Consider the following 19842-nt stretch of genomic DNA (forward strand, 5'->3'; position numbering starts at 1 on the left):
CGTATGCAGGGAGTGAGGAAGCTTATTCTTCACATTTTCTAAATTGAAGCTGTTCATTAGCATTTTTGCCATGGGCGATGGGATCTTTAGACACGGTCCCATTGCCCGGAAGGATGTCAACGCCGTGGTTTTATTGGTTGTTTGTCAGGATGAAATGACGACCGGTCGTGACCTGGCTTCACCGAATATGGACTAGTTGTAATTATTTCAATTTAAGTCTTATTTTGGTCACACAGTTTACCAGTTTATTATCCTCCTATGAACTAGGTATAATTTCCTGCTCTCTCTCTCCCATGGCTGTGCAAAGTAGCAACTTGGAACATTCAGGTTGTAGGTAATCATTCCCCGAACGTACCGACATGTTTTTCTTTAAGAAAAAGGTTAGAGGATGGACCAGACCCTTCAGAAACGGATTCAGACTTAGGCGAACAACAGGCACAGCCAGAACAGTAATCCTGAAGAACATCCTGTACCTGTTCCTCATAATGCTGGTCTTCCCAGTACCCTCGGCTGTGTGAGAAACTAAGAGCTGTCAGACATCAGAGCATCTCAGACACAGCGGAGGACCGTATTACTATAAGTATTGAAAGGCCTAGTTAGGAGGACTTCAAGGAATACCTGGTTCACCAGGGACAAAGGGCGAGAAGGCCAAATTATATATCTGCAGTACTTCTAGGGAGTTTTTGTAAAGGGGAGTGTTGTTTTTTGTTTGTTTTTTATATTTCTTGGGACTTTTTCTGCCTTTATTGATAGTACCAGTGGAGATTGACAGGAAACATGGAGAGGAGACGGGGAGAGACACGCTGCAAAGGTCGTCGGGATCGGGATTCGCATTAGAGACTATTATGTGGAATGCGTCTGGACCGCTAGGCCAGCGGGCGCCCGGCCCCAGGACGGTCGAAAGCGTTGTTTTATGTCGTGTTAATACTGACTGTATATTTAAACAAGAGCACGTTTATTTTACTTGTACTTAGTAATCTATGTTACTTAAATTATGTGGATCTTGGGAAGCACATAAAACACCAATGTGGACCTTGGCTCCAATGTGGATCTTCATGTGACCAGCCTGTGACATCAGTCAACTATGACTTCAGCTCCAAACAGTAAACGTGCGCACGCACACACACACACACACACACACACACACACACACACACACACACACACACACACACCTCAGCCAGTGTAAAATAAATAAAATAATGTATCCTATTACCGTTTTTGTAATACTTTGATTTCACATAAGAGAGCTCCCAAAATAGGTGAGATCCTATCACCCCCAGGTGTGTGCTTGCATGTGCAAATGATGTGCTACTGCCTCTGACTGAGAAACTTAGTGGGCGGCAGCACTGCCACAAGTGTAAGATGTTAGTCTGATGGAGCCCCGACTGCTTACCCTCTGTGATTATAAGAACCGTGTCGGGAGGAGAGCTCAGCGTGTGCTTTCCACAAGGCAGCACTTTAATTGGCCATCCTCAACAGGAAGCAGTCCACAGGGGACGTGTTTTTTGGAGCTTTTTCCGACAGCCTCTTAGGGGGACGTACGGCGAGCAGCTACCAAAGTGTCGCAGACAGACACGGCCCGAGAGCCGTCGACCAGACAATTGAAGTCAATGGAAGCTTGACACCTTTTCATGCAAGTTTTTTCCCCAGACATCAGCACGGTGACATTGAAGAGTACCTAAACGCTTTATAGCGGGTCATTATTATGAAGTGCTACCGACTTTTTTTATTCCACTCTCTCCCACAGATCTTTCGGCATGGTGACACTGAAGAGAATACTATTTATTCCGACTTTTCTTATACAGGGGATCTCTGTGAAGCTGGCTTCAAAGGAGAATGACTGAAGACAATCAGACTTTGGCTATGAAGCTATGAATATTTGAGAGGTCAAAACCGCTCTGGAGAAAATAGGCTTTCAAGTATTTGCCACTTAAAAATCTTTATAGAGAATACGCATAGAGCCAGTTTCATGGTGAGGTATGATGATAGCCTACCTGTACTGTATGTCTCATATAGTGTCCTAAAGATACTCTGTCCTCTTTTCCACCCCGTCATACAGTATAGAGCTGGGTGATATCCCATCCTATATTAGAATGTCCTTGTGGGTCGACGGTGGGCGTCACAAACAACATGCCCATATTTGGAGACTATTCTGGCGTACCAACAGTTATATAAATCTGGCTGGTGTCACCGATGATATCATGCTCTAATGCATATCGCAGAGCACCCGAGGGAGAGCATTGACTGGCGTGAAGTGCACTGATCCGACTGATATGCCAACACATAGGCATATATGGAGATCCGGAGTACCAGAACTGCCGGATTATCGTGATATAGCTCAAATATCGTCTTAATGGTACATTAAAGTCCTACCAATTTTCTGAATGTGTTCTGTGTGAAATGATCAACAATGCCTCTAATTAGACGTATATAGCCATCATGCAGTATCTACATTACTAATGTTAATTTCTCAAAATGTTCTTGAAAGCAACAGACAAACTCACATCAAACTATCAATATCACGGTAGTGAAAAATATTTTATAGTTTTATTTAATTTAGTCAATATCACCCAGCCCTACCTGCATGAATCCTAGCCACTTAAACGCTATAGACTTTGTTGACCGGGACGGTCTATACTTGGTCCTCTCCTTTACCCCCTCTATACCAAATCTCTGGCAAAATAGATGATCCACAAGCTCACACCGCTTTGCGCTACGACACATCGTGAGCTTGTAGCTGCAATTTTTTTCAAAAAGTTTGGCTGTTATAACATGCACAGAATAAAGACGTGATAGGGTTCAACGGGGAACCAGCTACATCTTGGTGAACACCTCCTCATTAGAGCCCATTCATCTCTGCTTTATGTAATGTTTGCCCAAGAATAAACACACACAGAGCCTCTACTCAGCATCCCTAAAGTTGGTCTTGCAAATAGGTCAAGGGCAGGCACAGTCATAAATCACTGCGTACGTGTAACGTCAGCGCCAACCTCCAAACCTGTTTTGGAAACGCTCCGATTGCGCTGAGGCATAACTTTCTCTAATAACTCAAACACACTGATGATTGGCTAACGCTGAAAAATGTTTGAACGGTGTGATCAAGTGTTGATCGATCAAATAAAACTAAGGCCATAGGGTAAACAACTCATGTTTATTGTCTCCATGAAGATAAACTAATCTCAATCTTTTCCTGTTGCCTCCAGAAGGTTGCCAGTAACGTGCTGGTTGAGGCAGACGCCGCAGACTTGTAAGAGGGGAATATGGCGCTCCATGTCTTCTCCTACTCCTCTGCAGGCTGTTACAGCTGTTGTGCTGAAGATTTTGGTGTCCTTCGCTTCGACACACTAATGATCTGCACATTACCCCACTCACTTAAACACATGGGCTACTCAGCTGTCCCATACCAAAGACAATATACTGTCTTTCACGTCCCCCCCGTACCCCCCCAAGATACACAATTGCTTCTCAGGTTTCGTGCTGCCAGTAACTATGAAAAGATAAGCAAACCTATATAAAATAGGGCAAAGAGCTGCCTATTCTCTCTTCAATAATGACGTATAGTGTATGAATGACTTAGCCAGCATCATTATCTACATACTGTCGAGGGTAATTCAACACTAGCATACAAGTTATAAAGTTGAGTGAATGGATATTACGCTGTAACATACAGTAAGGTTTACTATAACTAAGGTTATTATACAGATGGTTGACTTTGTAGAGGACAGTGTTACTTGAGGATAGGAGATCAAATTCAACCCAATAAACTAGGTCCATTAAGGTGAACAGATATTTTATGTTGATGTGAAAGTCTTGGTGTTATTCTGTGTGTCGGTTTGTTTTAAGGTTTGCTATTGGAACAAAGGCAAAGGAAACTGGACAGTCAAAACAGATTAACAATCATTGATTCAATATTGAAGGGCATGGCAGGACTTAAAATAATGCAGCTTAAAGGAAGCTTAAAGGAATCACTTTACAGCTTCTGCATGCTCATAATGTTTACATTAGATGATGATAACCCAGGAGTCAGACCCTCTTAATGCACAGCACCTTCAAACACCTTAAGCGCTAGGGCAATGGCAAAACTGTTTCTCTTCTCTTCTATTGTTGTAGTTGTGTATATATGTTGTTTTTTAAATTACCATTACTTATGCTGCTACAACGAGGAGCAAAAATGTATTTAACTCTTATTTACCTGTGCACAAGATGATGTCATTTTTTTAATATAAAAACAGTCTCACACACACACACACACACACACACACACACACACACACACACACACACACACACACACACACACACACACACACACACACACACACACACACACACACACACACACACAAAAATGTACTCAAAGATGTACTGTACATTGCTGTGCACCAGTGGGTGGATGGTTAATGCACCATATGCTTGCAACGTCTCCAGTTCTATCCTATAGTCGCAGCCATGAGTTGCATGTCTTCCCTCCTCTCTTACCCTCAGCCTCCTACCTCACTGCACTCTCCTACGTCACCAAGATAAAGCAAAAACAACCTGAAAAAAGGGCATAAAATGCCACTCAAGTACAAGATGGATGAGATCTTTGAACTGCAGACAACTTGAATAATTATCCATATATCATGGTAAGTTTGAATGGGAAAATATAAACAACCAAAACCACGTTATTCACTAGTGTAGGATAAACTCATGTATATTTTCTACATATAAAGATGAACTCATCTCAACCACTCTTCCTGTGACCTGCTGGTTGAGGCAGACCTGCTGGCATGTGGGGAATATGGTGCTCTGCAGACTGCTACAGCTGCTGTGCTGAAGAATTTGGTGTCCTTCGACACACTAATGACAGTGGTGTAAAGTAAAGTACACTTTTGAGGATTTTTTTACTTCACTGGAGTGTTTCCAATTTTCTATATTTTCACTTCGGTACATCTCACAGACAAATATTCTACTTTTTACTCCACTACAAAGATTTGAAAACATTAGTTACTAGTTACTTTGTAATTTTTCTTTTTGGTAGATTATTACAATTTAAACATACATTAACCACTTCAGCCCTATTTAAACTTTGGCTATTTGAAAATAGCCATATATCTGCTACTTTCAAAAGATTTGTATCAAGCTTATTCATATAAGATAAGATTAATATAAATAATATAAGAATAATATAAATAAGATATTCTGCATGACATTCTGGTTGAGTACTTTTACTTTTGGTACTAAGTATATTTTGAGAGTACTTTTCCCACCTCTGCCTTCGACAAACTAATGGTCTGCACACTACCACACTCACTTACACAGGTTAGGCTATTCAGCTTTTCCATACCAAAGACAATATGAAAAAGTATTTCACAGTGATGTTTTCAAAATACAAAAACGGCCACCTACACCATTTCCTTCTCTGGTTTGCTGCTGCCCGTAAAGTTATGAAAAGATAAGCACAAACTATAGATGCAATAAGGCAAGGAGCTGCTATTCTCTCTTCAAAGGTCAACTCTGGCATACAAGTTATAAAGGTGGGTGAGTGCTTATTATACATATGGTTATTATAAAAATGGTTGGCTATGCAGAAGACAATGTTACTTAAGGACAAAGAAGGAGATCAAATTCTTCCAACTAAATTGGGTCCATTAAGGTGAATATACCGTATGATGGAAAGTCTTGAAACATTAATGTTATTTGATGTATTGGTTTGTTTTAAGGATTGCCATTGGAACAAAGGCAAAAGAAACTGGACAATCTAAACAGATTAATGATGATTGATTTGATATTGAAGGCATAACAGGATTCACTTCACAGCTTCGGCATGCTCATAATATGTTTACAAGATGTCGATAATCACGGAGTAATTGTAAAAATACTGTTATGTATACTGTACGTTGTTGTTGTTGTGTTAATATACGTTTAATTTTATTTTTTATTTGTATTATCATTGTCTTTTTTATTACTGCATCACTGTACTGTTTGATGACAGCCGTTTACCTATACTGAAATGGGCTATAAATATGAAGTAATGAGGGTCTCACTGTACTGTGAATAATCTGCAAATATAAGTGTGTCAGGAACAAAGTGAGGGCGCACCCTCAGCTGTCCGTCCACTATGCCATGAACATCCATCATTTCCTTCACTCTGAACAAAACTCCGGACAAGCAAAATCCTTGTCCGGAGCTTCCAGGAACAGGCACAAAGCAGTGTGCAGATCTCAATCAATAAAAACAGTTTGGGGGTGTGACACAGCCGCAAAACGGAGAGACGGACAGGGGCAAAAACATGATCTCCGCCTTTCGGCCATTCCTGGCTAAAAAGATAATGCATTCATTTAAAATCCATATGTATCCATTTGTATTGAAACTATTGATATTCAAATGATGAAATGATCTTTTAATCAAGTTGCTCTTCAGTGACACTTTGTTTCAGTGAAATACATACTGTAACATCTCAGCTCAGGGTTGAATTAGGAAGGGGCTGCGGAGTAAGAGTTTATGACAAACACTCGTAAGTGAATTTGTGGGAAACTGCAACCTTGCATGCCATTTATTAAGCTAAATATGAGCTACTGCTGCAAAAATATAAGTTAACATCTTGGAACACAACCACAAAAAATAAATAACTAGAAATACCGCATTGCGGTTGTATGCCTCCACTGACCAGTTGCTATTTACATCCATGTCTGTCCAGACTCATAAAGTCTATATATAGTTTAGCGACTTTGAAGGAATTTAATGAACATGTTTAGTTAGGCCACAGTGACCTTGACCTTTGACCACATACTTCTAATCAGTTCATACTCGAGTCCAAGTAGACATTTGTGCCAAATGTCATGAAATTCCCCCGAGGCATTGCTGAGATCTCGCATTCACAAGTTCGGGGTGTATGGACGCCGGACAAACCCGGAAACATGACGCCTCCGGCCACGGCTGTCCACCGGCGTATAGGCATAAAAATACAGCGATAGCAATCTTTTTTACAGTCTGCTAAATGTGGAAATGACACCATGCCTGTTTGCTAGCGTGAGAGATGTAATCTTTTTTTTAATCTTTTCAGATTCCTCTCAGAACATGGCAAAGTGCAAAATGAAAACATGACTAACTGTCAGCCGTTTTAGCCATGTACCATCTGCACGATAAAACTTCCCAAACACCGTTGCAGGGGGTGTACCTGTGGTGGAAAAAGTACTAATTGTTTTACTTAAGTGAAAGTATCAATATTGCACGTCTGGAATTCAAAATGTACTTGTGGTAAAAGTACAAAAGTATTGGTATCAAAATGTACTTAAAATACCAAAAGTAGAAAGTACTCATTATGCAGAATGTCCCATTTCACAAAGTTTTCAAATGTATAAAATGCATGAAGAAAAAATGGCAGATCTATAAGCTCACAATGCGTCGCGACGCATTGTGAGCTTGTAGATCGGCTATTTTCAAATGACCGAAATGTATATAGGGCTGAAGTGGTTTTGTAATAATAATCAAAATCTACAAAGTAACTAGCAAGTTTTCAAATAATTGTAGTGGAGTAAAAGTGCAATATTTGCCTCTGAGATGTAGTGGAGTAGAAGTAAAAATAGAAAAATAGGAAATACTCCAGTAAAGTAAAAATACCTCAAAATGGTACAGTACTTGAGTACATGTACTTAGTTACTTTACACCATTGGGGTGTACAGTATGTGTGCGTCTGAAAGCCTGTATTTGCGTATGCTGTATGCTTGGGTATGTGTGCAGTTGCATACCTGCACATCACCGTCAGGGTTGCCAGATCTGCTTATTATAATTTCCCCGCAAGATTTTATTTGAAAATAGCCGATCTACAAGCTCACAACGTGTCGCATCGCGACGCGTTGTGTGCTTGTAGATCTGCTATTTGAAAATAGCTGATGTATATGTTAAAGTGCTCATGTGGCCCATAGTCGGTTCTTTTGGGCTGGTTTTCCTAGACCTGGTTGCTTGTTTCTCTCACAGAATCTGGCAACGCTGATCACTGTGTATGAGATTGCAACCTCACCTCAATACTGGAACCTCACTTATACTTTGTCGTGACTCGTATGGTGTGTTGCTTGCTGAAAATATCTACAAACTGAGCTTGTGTATCTGCTCTCTTGGTAGGACATAATAATTGAAGCATTAGGCCGTACACAGTGGTAATCTTCTTAGAGGGATATTGCTTGAACTGGCAGTACCCGCTGTGCCTCGTTCTTTTAATTACTGTACACATCTGTGTTCAGCCGACAGGCTGCCTGTTACTTGTAATATGATGCGTTGATGCTCCGCACTACACATGCTAAGGGAAAACGGTGCGAACATCATGCCAACATACAGTAAGTGTAATCTTATGGGGAAAGGCCATGCAAATGTGATGATGCCACAAGCCCGTGGGACTCAAGCAAGTGTGCGGAGCTGTCGCTGCTAAAAGTGAACCATGTGGAAAAACGCTGGTCTGCTGAACAGAGCCTTGGAGACAAGTCAATGGGGATCATCAATCTAGTGCCGTGTGCTGTGATAAGTCAACTGTGCTTGATAAGTCAAAATTGTTTCTCTAATTTGTGGGAGCGTATTGCAATGGGTGGCAGGGAAACGTTGTGTACTGTATGCGTTGGGTGAGTGTGATGGTATTTGATGATAAATCTGTCAATTCTAGAGTATTATATTCTCTCTGCTGTCCGGCAGAAACCAGCTAACTCCAAAATGTTCATTTTTCAGGAAATGACAAAAACAAAACAAAAAGTGGAGTTAGGAGGTTTTGTTCATCATTGATAAGAACAGCTGAATGGACCTCCAAGCTCACAATGAGGTTGGAGGTCAAAAGGGGGTGGAGCCTGGAGTCAGCAAAACCAGCTAACTCCACCCCCCTGTGGTGGACTTTTTAATACTTTTCATTGGTTAAATTTTTTAATCAACACAGACGTAAAGGGTGTTCAATAGCACTGATTTATGGGGAAAAAATGCAAAAGCGGAAAAATGGAGTTAGCTGGTTTCTGCCGGACAGCAACAAATTCTATTCTATCCATGTACCGTGTACCGTGTAACCGTTCATACACTGACAATAAACCTTCGCAATTTCCTGGCTGCTGTGCTGCACTAAAAATCCACCAGTGCCGAGATCTGAAACCTAGCAAAGCCATGGGTTGAAGCACTTCATTACAGGCGCTGGCAAACCCAGACGCCGCCATCAAACCCTCGCATGTGGCTTTGAAGCCAAATGCCACCAAAGTGTAGCATTAAACGCTGCTCTGCCGCCAACCCCCCCAACCTCAAAGACACCAGAGAGAGAGAGAGAGTAAAGTAAAGCAGACTGACAGTCTGTCTGTCTGCGGGGCCCAATCCTCTGTTAAAGCCCGCTGCAGATGGCCATTAAGACATGTTCATCGGTTAACAATGAGACTCGTTTCCCCTCAGGGTTCCTCGGTCACCCCATCGCACGAAGAAAAAAAAAAGCGTGCGCGGAGAAAATGAAGCCTGTGCTCTTATCTCTGCCCACAGACGGCCCCGCTGGGGGCCCATGCAGGCCTCCAGGGGCCGAGAGAGCTGCTGTCACCACCGTGCTGCTATGGGGCTGCAGGGAAGGTTTCTCTGGGGAGCCGGGGCCGGGGGGTGGGGGGGGGAGGGGGGGGGTTCACATACAGTACAACTGTCACACCGTTGTACATGTGCATGAAGACACTGACACTGTGTCGCACACACACGCACGAAAAACACATACACGTGTAAGACTGTGAATCGTTACACACAGAATTACTTCCACACACACTTATCGAAGCAAAGTTACAAAGGGTTTTTCATAGAACTGAAGAAAAACAACAATAACGTGATTAATAAAAACCCACCACAAACCACACAGACACACACACACACACACACACACATAGAAACTACACAAACAAACACACACACACACACACACACACCCACGCACATTATGTAGCACAATTACATGGTCCCATTGGGAGGGCAGAACGCTGACATTGCTATGAGCTAAATCCTTTAGGCGTACCCTGCCAAAGGTGATCTACTTAACAGAGTCTGACGTTTTACTTATAGCCTGCTAGTCCATACACTGGGGACCAGAAATGTTCTCAGACAACGACCCGCAGTCTTAAAGTGAAACGCTCCCAATGAAAGCCTTCTTAAACTCCTCATACTTTAGTCTGGTTCGTTCATATCCAGATAGGATAAATATTTAATGATTTCTTTTATATGTTGTTATGATAAATTATAGAACACTAAACTTCAAAATGATGATTTCATCAAGTCGCAGACTCTGCGCCTCGTATCCGACGACTGGGAGGAAGATTTCTCTGGACTCAGAATGACATTTTATGGCCAAATTTACATTTTTATGAAGTCAAGATAGAGTTGTTCTATCGGTGTGAATCAATGTGCTGCAGTTTGTCTTGGCAAAAGTCATTTTCTGGGCACACTGCATAATATCTGGAACGGAGTAATGATGTCTTGCATTTGACGTAAACTAAAGGAAGGACATGGTAAGAATTTGTAGACTGAATAATCTGAATGCATAATCACCTCAGTTTTCGTGTTTGTGTTTTTGCTGAGGTTATTTCCATCTGTTATGAATGCTTTAAAATGCGTTTGGGGTAGCATTAGTGGTTCCCAAACGTTGTTGCTTTTACAGAAGAGTGGTGAAACTAATGACACTTATGGCCTGCTCAGGAGGTGATCATTTTGTTGGATTATTGATGTAGTGTAAACACAATGAGCTTTTATATAATCCCCTGTCCCTCACTGGTGTGTAAACATTACTGTGTCTCTGATGGCTTTTTTTTTTTGTGGTTTTATTATGATTCAACTGAGGAAAAACGAAGAAAAAGAAAAACAGTTTCCATCCCGTTGGAAAAACTACTGAATAAGCCACTAAGGACTGCCGGAATGCCATAGCTAAAACAACATTATGAATTATGAAGATGAGAAAGCGTAAAAATAGAAAAGCAGAGAACAGCCATTTCCATTCATATGCGATGCTGTGCTTTCCGTGTCAGAATCACATTAGGGGAAATAGTCAATGCACGGGGGACCCGTTTGTTCAATGCTATGTGGTTAATTGAATGACGTCTGTAAAAAATAAAGACTCCTCGGATCCCCTACCAAAGTAGATGGTCGTGACTCGTGAACATATGCTTTTTAAATGCTAGTTTTTGACATTTATTTTAGGCACATACACAGGCAAAATCATACACAATGGAAGTAATTAAGCCCCTGCTGCAACTTTTTCTGAAAAGTTTTCATTATCTTGCGGAAACAAACATGTCTTATAACTGATATCTTTGAGTCTTGTATGTTATGAAGATATCTAGGCACAGGGCCTAATATCCTGGCACGGCTCCATTGGTTTGAATCTGGTTGATAACTTCCATTCCATTGTCTCTCTCTCCCTTACTCCCCTGTCTCTCTCCTTTGTAGCTTTATAAGCTATTTTCAGCCGCGGGCGCTCTGCCACACGGCATGGAGCTACTGTACCATGGTGGAGAGAGACTTTAGAATCTGGTTTGGGAGTTCTGGCAAAAACTGGCAAGCACGTTCAAAGGCATGTGCCCTGCTGCTAGCAACAGATTCTCATCTAGGCCTGTTGTTCTGACTGGACTTCATCCAGCACCATTCCATTAATTGCAGCCGTTTGAGCTCATTTCTTTACAAAGTAACGGAAGAATACTGTATATCATTGCTGTCGGGCAGAAACCTATCTCCATATTTTTTTTAACCCATTCAATCCGGGAACGCATCTGTGTCATTTTAGATTTGAAGCATAACCATTATTTATTAACCATTTATTATATATATTTCTTTGGCTATAAAAAAATAGCAGATATACAAGATCATAGCGTGGCACCAAGTGCCGTGCTACAGTATGAGCTTGTAGATCTGCTATTTTTAAAAATCTTGAAAATTTGTGCAAATATTTGAATATATATTTTTAAAGGGAACAAAATATTTTTGGGTGGTCCTTGACATGAAAAGGTTTGAGAACTACTGATATTATAGCAACATACGTTTTTCAGAAAACTGTTAGGATTTAGAAGACATTTGTAGATGCGTTTCCGGACTGAATGGGTTAATTGCAGTCGTTATGAGCTCATTTCTTGACAAAGTAACAGGAAGAATATATCCTTGCTGTCGGGCAGAAACCTCTTATCTCCATATTTTAACTTTTTTTTTTAAATGATCGAATGCCCTACTTGATCATAATACAGCGTCACACAAAAGCATCAAAAGTAGCAGATCTACAAGCTCAAAAACGCTGTGCGAAGCAACGCGTTTTGAGCTTGTAGATCTGCTACTTTTACTACTTTTGAATTTGAATCCTGAAAAGTAACCGTCTTAGACCGTCCACCCGACAGAGACGATAAGGACTATTATAGCTGCTACGCAGCAGTGAGAAGGGCCCGGGCATTTAGAGGAGGAGGAAGTTGGGGGGGGGGGGGGTGAGGAGGACAATGAAAAATAGGAAGAGGAGGAAGACAAATGAGAAATACAGGAGAGTCTGTCAGCAGAGCTGGCAGGACCATAATTTAAAACTCCTTAAATAATAAAAAAAAAATCTTTGAAATCAAGTCTCTCTAATCCACACAGCACGATGCCTGTAGCCATGAGCATGTTTATTCTGCATCATCCAGGGCTCAAACCTTTTTTGAGCTACCTGACAAGTGGTATCTTGTCTATTAATGTTTTATTGGTTTTATTTGTAATAGATGGGTATATTCCACATTGATGCAATTTTATCCTACAACTAATGTACAAACATTCCTGGAGAATGCCACTTCTCAAGCCCCTGGAGGGTTTTCAGGCATTCTCCTTCACATTTTTACTGATTCTTTGTGTATCATCTTTAAATTCTTTACATGTAAGGGAAGATTTCGAACTAGTGTCAAATTTTTATTTAATTAGACTTCTTAGAATTCTTAGAATCTGTGTCCTTCATCAAGACAACAAAGAGATGTCTGTCATTTATTTTTTACAAAGACTAGTTTAAAAGTGCTCCATTTCCATTGACTGCAATAGTTTACATGAGGATAGAATTCAAAGTATTCTGATTTTGAGATACAATTTAGAAATGTACCCACTACTACATCTAAAGTGAGTTGAGCTCTACCATAGAAACATTTTCATGTCAAGGACCCCCAAATCGATATGTATTTGGCCATGGACCCCACAGAGATTTTGTGCCAGGGACCCGCATAAGCAACCCAATCAAGTTTTAGCTTTTTGTATGTTTTTATATTGTTCTGCATGGAACCCAGGAAGAACAGCTGTTGCCAGGTTTAACAGCTAATGGGGATCTTAAATAAACTCGAATAAGCAACCCACTCACATTCGTTAATTTATTTTTTAGATTTAAAAGAATCTTCCAAATATTTAGACAATAGCAGATCTACAGTACAAGCTCATAACGTTGTGAGCTTGTAGATTGGCTATTTTTGAATTGCCAAAGTATAAGGGTTAAAGTGGTTAAACATTTTTTTGTGCTAAACTGTACACATTTTGCTGTGGACCCCCTGGAACCCCCTCGAGGGCCCCTGGGGGTCCACGGACATCACTTTGAGAACCACTGCTCAGCATCTGCTGATGAACATAAGACCCAGTGCATAAAGTGATTTTAAGTGATTTTGACACCGTAATCTCCACTGTTTTGTTTTCATCAACCTCCAGCATGTTTGACATAATTTGTACTGTAGATTTCACCATCATTTCTGGTGACAGACTTAATGGACAAATTCATTAGCCACCATATGGTTGTGTTTATAGACCCTCAGAGAGGTGTGTAGCTGCTAACCTCCACAGCCAACATCTCTTCAAAACTGTCCATTGTGTCAGTAGAGTACGTTGCTGGCAGATTGTGGAAATAAAATATAAATCACACCTTGAATTTCGGACCAATCGCAAACTCACGAAAAAAATAAAGAGCCATACATTTTAAAACTAGAATCGGGAAAAAAAAAGGTTAACTGGAATAACATTTTAAACAAGGCGTTGTGAGTTTGTTGTACATGTAGATTGGCTATTTTTGCTATTTTTCTGACCTTGTTAAATCTCGCCCTTAACTAATGCATATTAAAATAAAATACAAACTAAAACTAAACTAATACAAAACTAAACTAAAACTTATCGTTTTCAAAAAAATCTAACTAAACTAGCAAACCTGCTTTAGAAACTAATAAGAACTCAACTGAAATTGAAAACAAAGTGTCAAAAGGAAATAAAAACTAATAAATAATAACCTTGTCACACACCATGTTCACATTGGTGTCTCTGTGGTGATGATTGGCTAGTTCAGACATGTCCCAAGTCCAGCCCAGGGGCCAATCGTGGCATGAGGGCAGATATTATATGGCCCACGGCTTCCTTCCTAAAATATATTATTTATGGCCCGCCAGTTAGTCATGTGAAAATCATACATTGAGGTTTCTGAGTGTTTTGAAATTAACCTGAGCTGGTAGACTACTTCTCAGTAGAATGTGTAAGGATTCCTATAACTGCTTGTGTTATTACATTTGGCTACACTGCCATCTGAACAAAAGACAATTTATTGGACTGAAAATATAACAGCAATGTAGTGCATGCACGAGAAAAAATGCTGTGAAAATGCTGAATTGTTCTTCTTTTGTTCACAGCACAGATGAGTGGCTTACGTTTGGATACACTGCCAACAAAAGACTACTGATATTGCACTGTAGTTAAATTGTTGTAATGCAATGCATAGACCCCTTAACAGACGACGTCACACTGGTTGCAAGCGTCATACTGGTTGCAAATGAAACCCATTCTGTCAGGTCTCACTAGGGCGCGCAGCACTAGCCAACACACAAGAGGGGGTTGGGGTGCGCTGAAACCAGTGCACCCCGAAACAACAGGTTGAGAATTGATTGCATGAAACAATCACCTGTGCATCCAGTCTCAATGTTGGTAAACAAATAATTGGTCTATTTGTAGCTCTGTGACTTTGTTACGGTCTAAAGGTACAGTATGACTGGAGATCCAGCCGGTCCTAATGTATTTTCATATTCTCAAAACATTTGGATGCCCCTGCGCTAGTTAGAAAATCTTGGAGGTGCAAGAACTGCAGCAAGCGACACCGCCATGCATTACAGTAATAGTAATGCATTGTGTAGTATATAATGATAATGAACAAAACACAACACATTGAGGGATATTTTAACCGCTTAAGCCCTATATACTTTGACAAATAGTGAAAATAGCCAATCTACAAGCTCATATCATTATAGGATAATGATAAGGTCTACTACTTTTTTGAAGGTTTTTGAAATAATACAGTGACATTTCCAAAATAAGGATGCCAGAATTAGTGCGGTTAATGGTCAATAATGTTTTGACCATTAACTACTTGAACCCCATCATCTGTATTCTGGGGGAAACTTTAGCTGATAATAGCAAATCGACAAGCTCACAATTCTATTCTATTTTCAGCAAAGATATTTAATGTAGAGCGAAAACAGAAAATGTACTAGCATAGAGCCCTGAGGGACTCCGCTCAACCATATAGGGTTTAAGTGGTTATAACTTGACATAACATTAAAGGCTGTCTGATGCAGAGTGCAAGGAGGGCCACGGGAACATCTGGGGTCATCTGTGTGACATGTGGCTTTAGATACCATCAGCGTGTCTCAGCAGCCCAAGAATAAAAAGGTTATCAGTGGCAAGGCGTGAAAAGGTTGGAACAGCGGTGAATGCAACCCCGTAAGTTTGATGTCCTCTCCCGACAGAGAGGGGTAATTGCCAATTGTAACAGCAGGGAATTCGAAACATGGGAAATGCATCGTTCACCGTTGGCCAGGGGAGGGGTTGGGCTTATGAGCTTCAGGCAGGGCTACTTGTCAACAAGTAGGTGCCCTACCCAGACACCAGGGTTTAAATGTCTCAATGGCTCAATGGCTCAATAGGTAGACCACCTCCCTAACAACTGCAGAAGTACTCGTTATATTGTAATAAATTACTCTACCATACAGATGGGTTAAAATAGCATTTTACCCGTTAAAGATAACAGGAGACACTGCTGAAATTATCTCACCTTTAAGTGGGTGTTACTTGCCCCCCTTTTCTTCTCTTGTATGGTTTCATATCATGTGTGTCTGTCCCTTTGCTGTGTTTCTCTCACTAACATCTGTCTCACTTCTACACAGGTGTTGTCAGTGATGTCAAAGCACCATCCTGTGCTTTGACAGCACATGTAGAGAAAATAGCCAATCTATAAGCTCAATACACGTCGACTCTTGTGAGCTTCTAGATGGACTATTTTCAATATAAATATTTAACATTTTGTGCTTGAGTAGCGCAGTGGTAAAGTACCTGCCCACCACAACGGAGTCTAGGGGTTCGATTCCGTCTTTTTTGAGCATCTACAGTATACCAGTGGTTCTCAACCAGTGGACCTTGGTGGTCCAGGTGGTCCCCAGCTAAATGATGGAGTGTTGGTAACCAAATGGACCCTTATAGATCTTTAACTCTTGAGAATGTGAAATGAAACCAAACGGTCCGTTTGGTTTCATTTTACGCTCTCAAGAGTTAAATTACTGTTAAACATCTGCATTACTTAATTAAAGAATTGTTATTTTGATCAACGTTTGCCTGTTGTCTCTCCTATTGGTACCACATCAATACAGCATGAAATTGTGGACAAAATCTTATCCAACGATAACAAGATATTCTATATTTGGGGTCTGAGAGTCTAAATCTCATCAAATGGTGGTTCCGTGGCTCAAATGCCGAATAAATAATGGACCTTGATATGAAAAGAGTTGAAAACCACTGGTCTATACGAACACAATTGGTCCGTGTTCGGGAGAGGGAAGCCGGGTGGGGAGGGTGATATTTGACACTGCACGTACTTCTACAGGCTGGGGGCGGCACCTGTCAGTGGGGAGTGTTTGGCGGGAGGAGTAGGATGGATGCTCTACTGTAAATCCTCCTGGTGGGGGCTCCTCACTGGCAGGTGAGCCAGTAGGATACAAAAGCAGTGACAACCCACAGAATTGTGTGTGGGGAGGAATTGATTGGCATAACGCCAACAATTTTAATGACCAAAAAATGAATAGAATTTTTTTTTTAATGTTTGCCTAAATGGACAATAGCGATGGCAGATTGAAAGTGGATAAAAGAGCTCGTCAGCAGCTGTTCTTTGTTGTGTTGTGTTTAGCTTACAATCTTTGATTTGCTTTTGTGGAGGAGAAGTACATATAATTCCATTTCCGTGGCTTTATTGATTAGTTTAGTTTTCCGTCTGTTTTGATTCGTTTAGGGAGAAACGCTGACTCTTGACAGACCACTGTGTGGTCGTATTGTGTTTGTTTTTGGCTGGACGTCTCCCGTTGGTGTATTATCTTTATTAGTTTAAGCTGTATAAATTCGTTATTTTGTTGATTTCAACCTCTGGTCTCTTTATGTTATTGGTGTCCAATATAAGCCAGACCGGAGGCCCGCAGGGGTTTATACTAGACCCCCTCCTTTTTTCCCTCTAGAGTAAAAATCTTTACTTACTCACAATGTGCCGCAACACAAGGAGTTTGCTGAGCTTGTAGATCTGCTATTTTTGCTGGATGTTCGCCCCAGAATAGGTACACTACGGTTCATGGGGTTAATGGTGAGGCTGTAACAGTGGGCTAAGTTCTGAGATTGAATAGGCTCTGTAGTTTGCATTATTTTACATTAATTACTTTTGAGGGGTCATTTCTTTTGTAGTGTATAAAGGTGACTGTTCAAGCCCTTTCAAGAAATACATATCATTTAAGAAATACATACATATCTAATGCTAGAGAAATAAGTTTATCGTTATGCTTGGGATTCAAAGGTGACATTGGTTATATCATACAGGTCAATATCATATATCACTCAAATATGTATATCTGACATTGTTCCTGACATTAGTCTCTGTGTTGGTTTTATGCTTTAAAGCAGTGGTTCTCAACCAGTGGTCCAGGGACCACCAGTGGTCCTTGAGGGGGTTCCAGGTGGTTCCCAGCTAAATGATGGAGAGTTGGTATGGACCCTTATAGATCTTTAATTCTTGAGAGCGTAAAATGAACCTTACGGGTCCATTTGGTTTGATTTTACGCTCTCAAGAGTTAAATTATTGCTAAACATCTGCATTACTTAAATTAGAAGAAGTCTACACATTTAGAGAATGTAGAAGAATTGTTTTTTTGACAAGTTTTGGGTCTGACTGAGAGTCTAAATCTCATCAAATGGTGATCCGTGGCTCAAATGCCGAATAAATAATGCTTTAAACCACTGCTTTAAAGCAATGAATGGCTTAAAACTGAAAACAGACCCTAATCAGCTGCATGTCCCCGTGTGCGCACGATGTGATTGAGCCAACCTCGCCGTGCCCCAGTGCTTTGAGCTCTGGAGAGCTTTTCTAAAAACCCATTAAGAGTGACTCACTGGGCAAAGCTACAGTATAACTGTACACATATCAATTACACAATAATAACACCAGCGACTTTTACTATAATGTTTACGTCCCATTCACTGTGTGGAAAAAAAAAAATCAGACCAGGCCTGGGAGGTAATTGCGCGAACAGACACTCAACTCATTCAGCCGTAATAAGGCTTAGTGGAGGATATCAGGCCGTATTGACAGAGGAATAACCATGAGCATCCCATGGCATTTGTGTACGAGGAGCCACAACCTCCCCTGAGGTGCCACAAGGTAGAAAACAAGAGACACCAGTCATGCAGAAACTACGCGGCTGCACTGATGCTGACATCGACCACAATAGTTTACAGTTCTACTACGTTCTGCAACAAAACAAAGCGCGGATGGAGCTCTAAATGTGGCAGGTTCGCCTGCATCCCAAAAGTCCCTCACAGCATTAAATCTAACCTACACTTATTATTTTTCAGTTTAACCAGTTTTATCAGTTATTTCCCACGAGCGATGTAGCCGTACGGTGAAGTACAGTATGTATAAATTAGGCTTCAGCAAAACAGAATTGTCCTCACTGTGGTGTGATCACAGAGAACAGAAAGAAAACAAGCCGCGGGTAGATCTCAGTTTCTTACATCACATCCTGGTTCATGCAGGTGAGGCACAAACATATCATATACTGTATATTTGTTGTCCTAATACTAATCTGTTTTGTTCCCATTCCATATGGTTACATTCATCCAGTAACTGCGCAAAGCCTCATTATGTATAGTTTTAAAGTAAAATATATTTTACAGTATGTTCTTTTGTAAACTACATGCCAGGCAAGCATATTAATATCAGTTGCATTACTACAACTAGTAAATAATTTCATAAGACTGAACAAGAAGCAAGTAGCATGACAATGATGTTGATAAATGAAATACAGTCTCCATCTACGGCTCAGGGTAACTGCATTTGCCAGTAAACCTGTGTAAACATGTGTACTTACGGGTGCCATCGAAGCGGGTGGCGATGGTGTCCAGAAAGGTGTTCTGGGGGGCCAGCAGGCCCTTCATCACAGGCATCTTGACCCAGATGTGGGGTGGCCGGCCAGCGGTCACACCATCCTAGAAGCACGGCGGGGGGCTTCGGAGGGGTCCCAGCGGGTCGCAGGGGGTAACAGTGCAACGCCAAGCAGGGGACACACATCTAAAAGTCCCTCTCCAACGCACCGCGTCCTCCAAGTAGGACAATCCACCCTGGAGAAGAGTAAGACGTGGACGTCCGACAGCAGCAGGGGGTTTGAGAACGATTCGGGTAATAGCCTAGACGGGCAGCCTGTTAGAGCAGGCTATGAGCGACGGTCATCAGCCTTCCCATCAGCTACGGATTGGCCAGGGGGAATCCGGGCCTTCGTAATGTCCAGGGACCTGGAGGTGGTGTCACGCCGGGTCGCCCCAGCTGTTGCT

At 41.2% G+C, this 19842-nt stretch overlaps 1 protein-coding gene across 1 annotated transcript in view; it reads right to left on the reverse strand.

The window, feature by feature from the left end:
• LOC308104109 (voltage-gated delayed rectifier potassium channel KCNH4-like) overlaps positions 1-19464 on the reverse strand; it is an 86837-nt gene extending 67373 nt beyond the window's left edge. The window contains exon 1 of the mRNA XM_080454413.1: positions 19383-19464. Coding sequence (XP_080310539.1) covers positions 19383-19458 — 76 coding nt within the window. The 5' untranslated portion in view covers positions 19459-19464. The remainder of the gene's footprint in view (positions 1-19382) is intronic.
• Positions 19465-19842: the final 378 nt, after the last annotated feature.

The sequence above is a fragment of the Gymnoscopelus braueri genome (genome assembly GCF_963280865.1).
Source record: "Gymnoscopelus braueri genome assembly, chromosome: 17".
NCBI lineage: Eukaryota > Metazoa > Chordata > Actinopteri > Myctophiformes > Myctophidae > Gymnoscopelus > Gymnoscopelus braueri.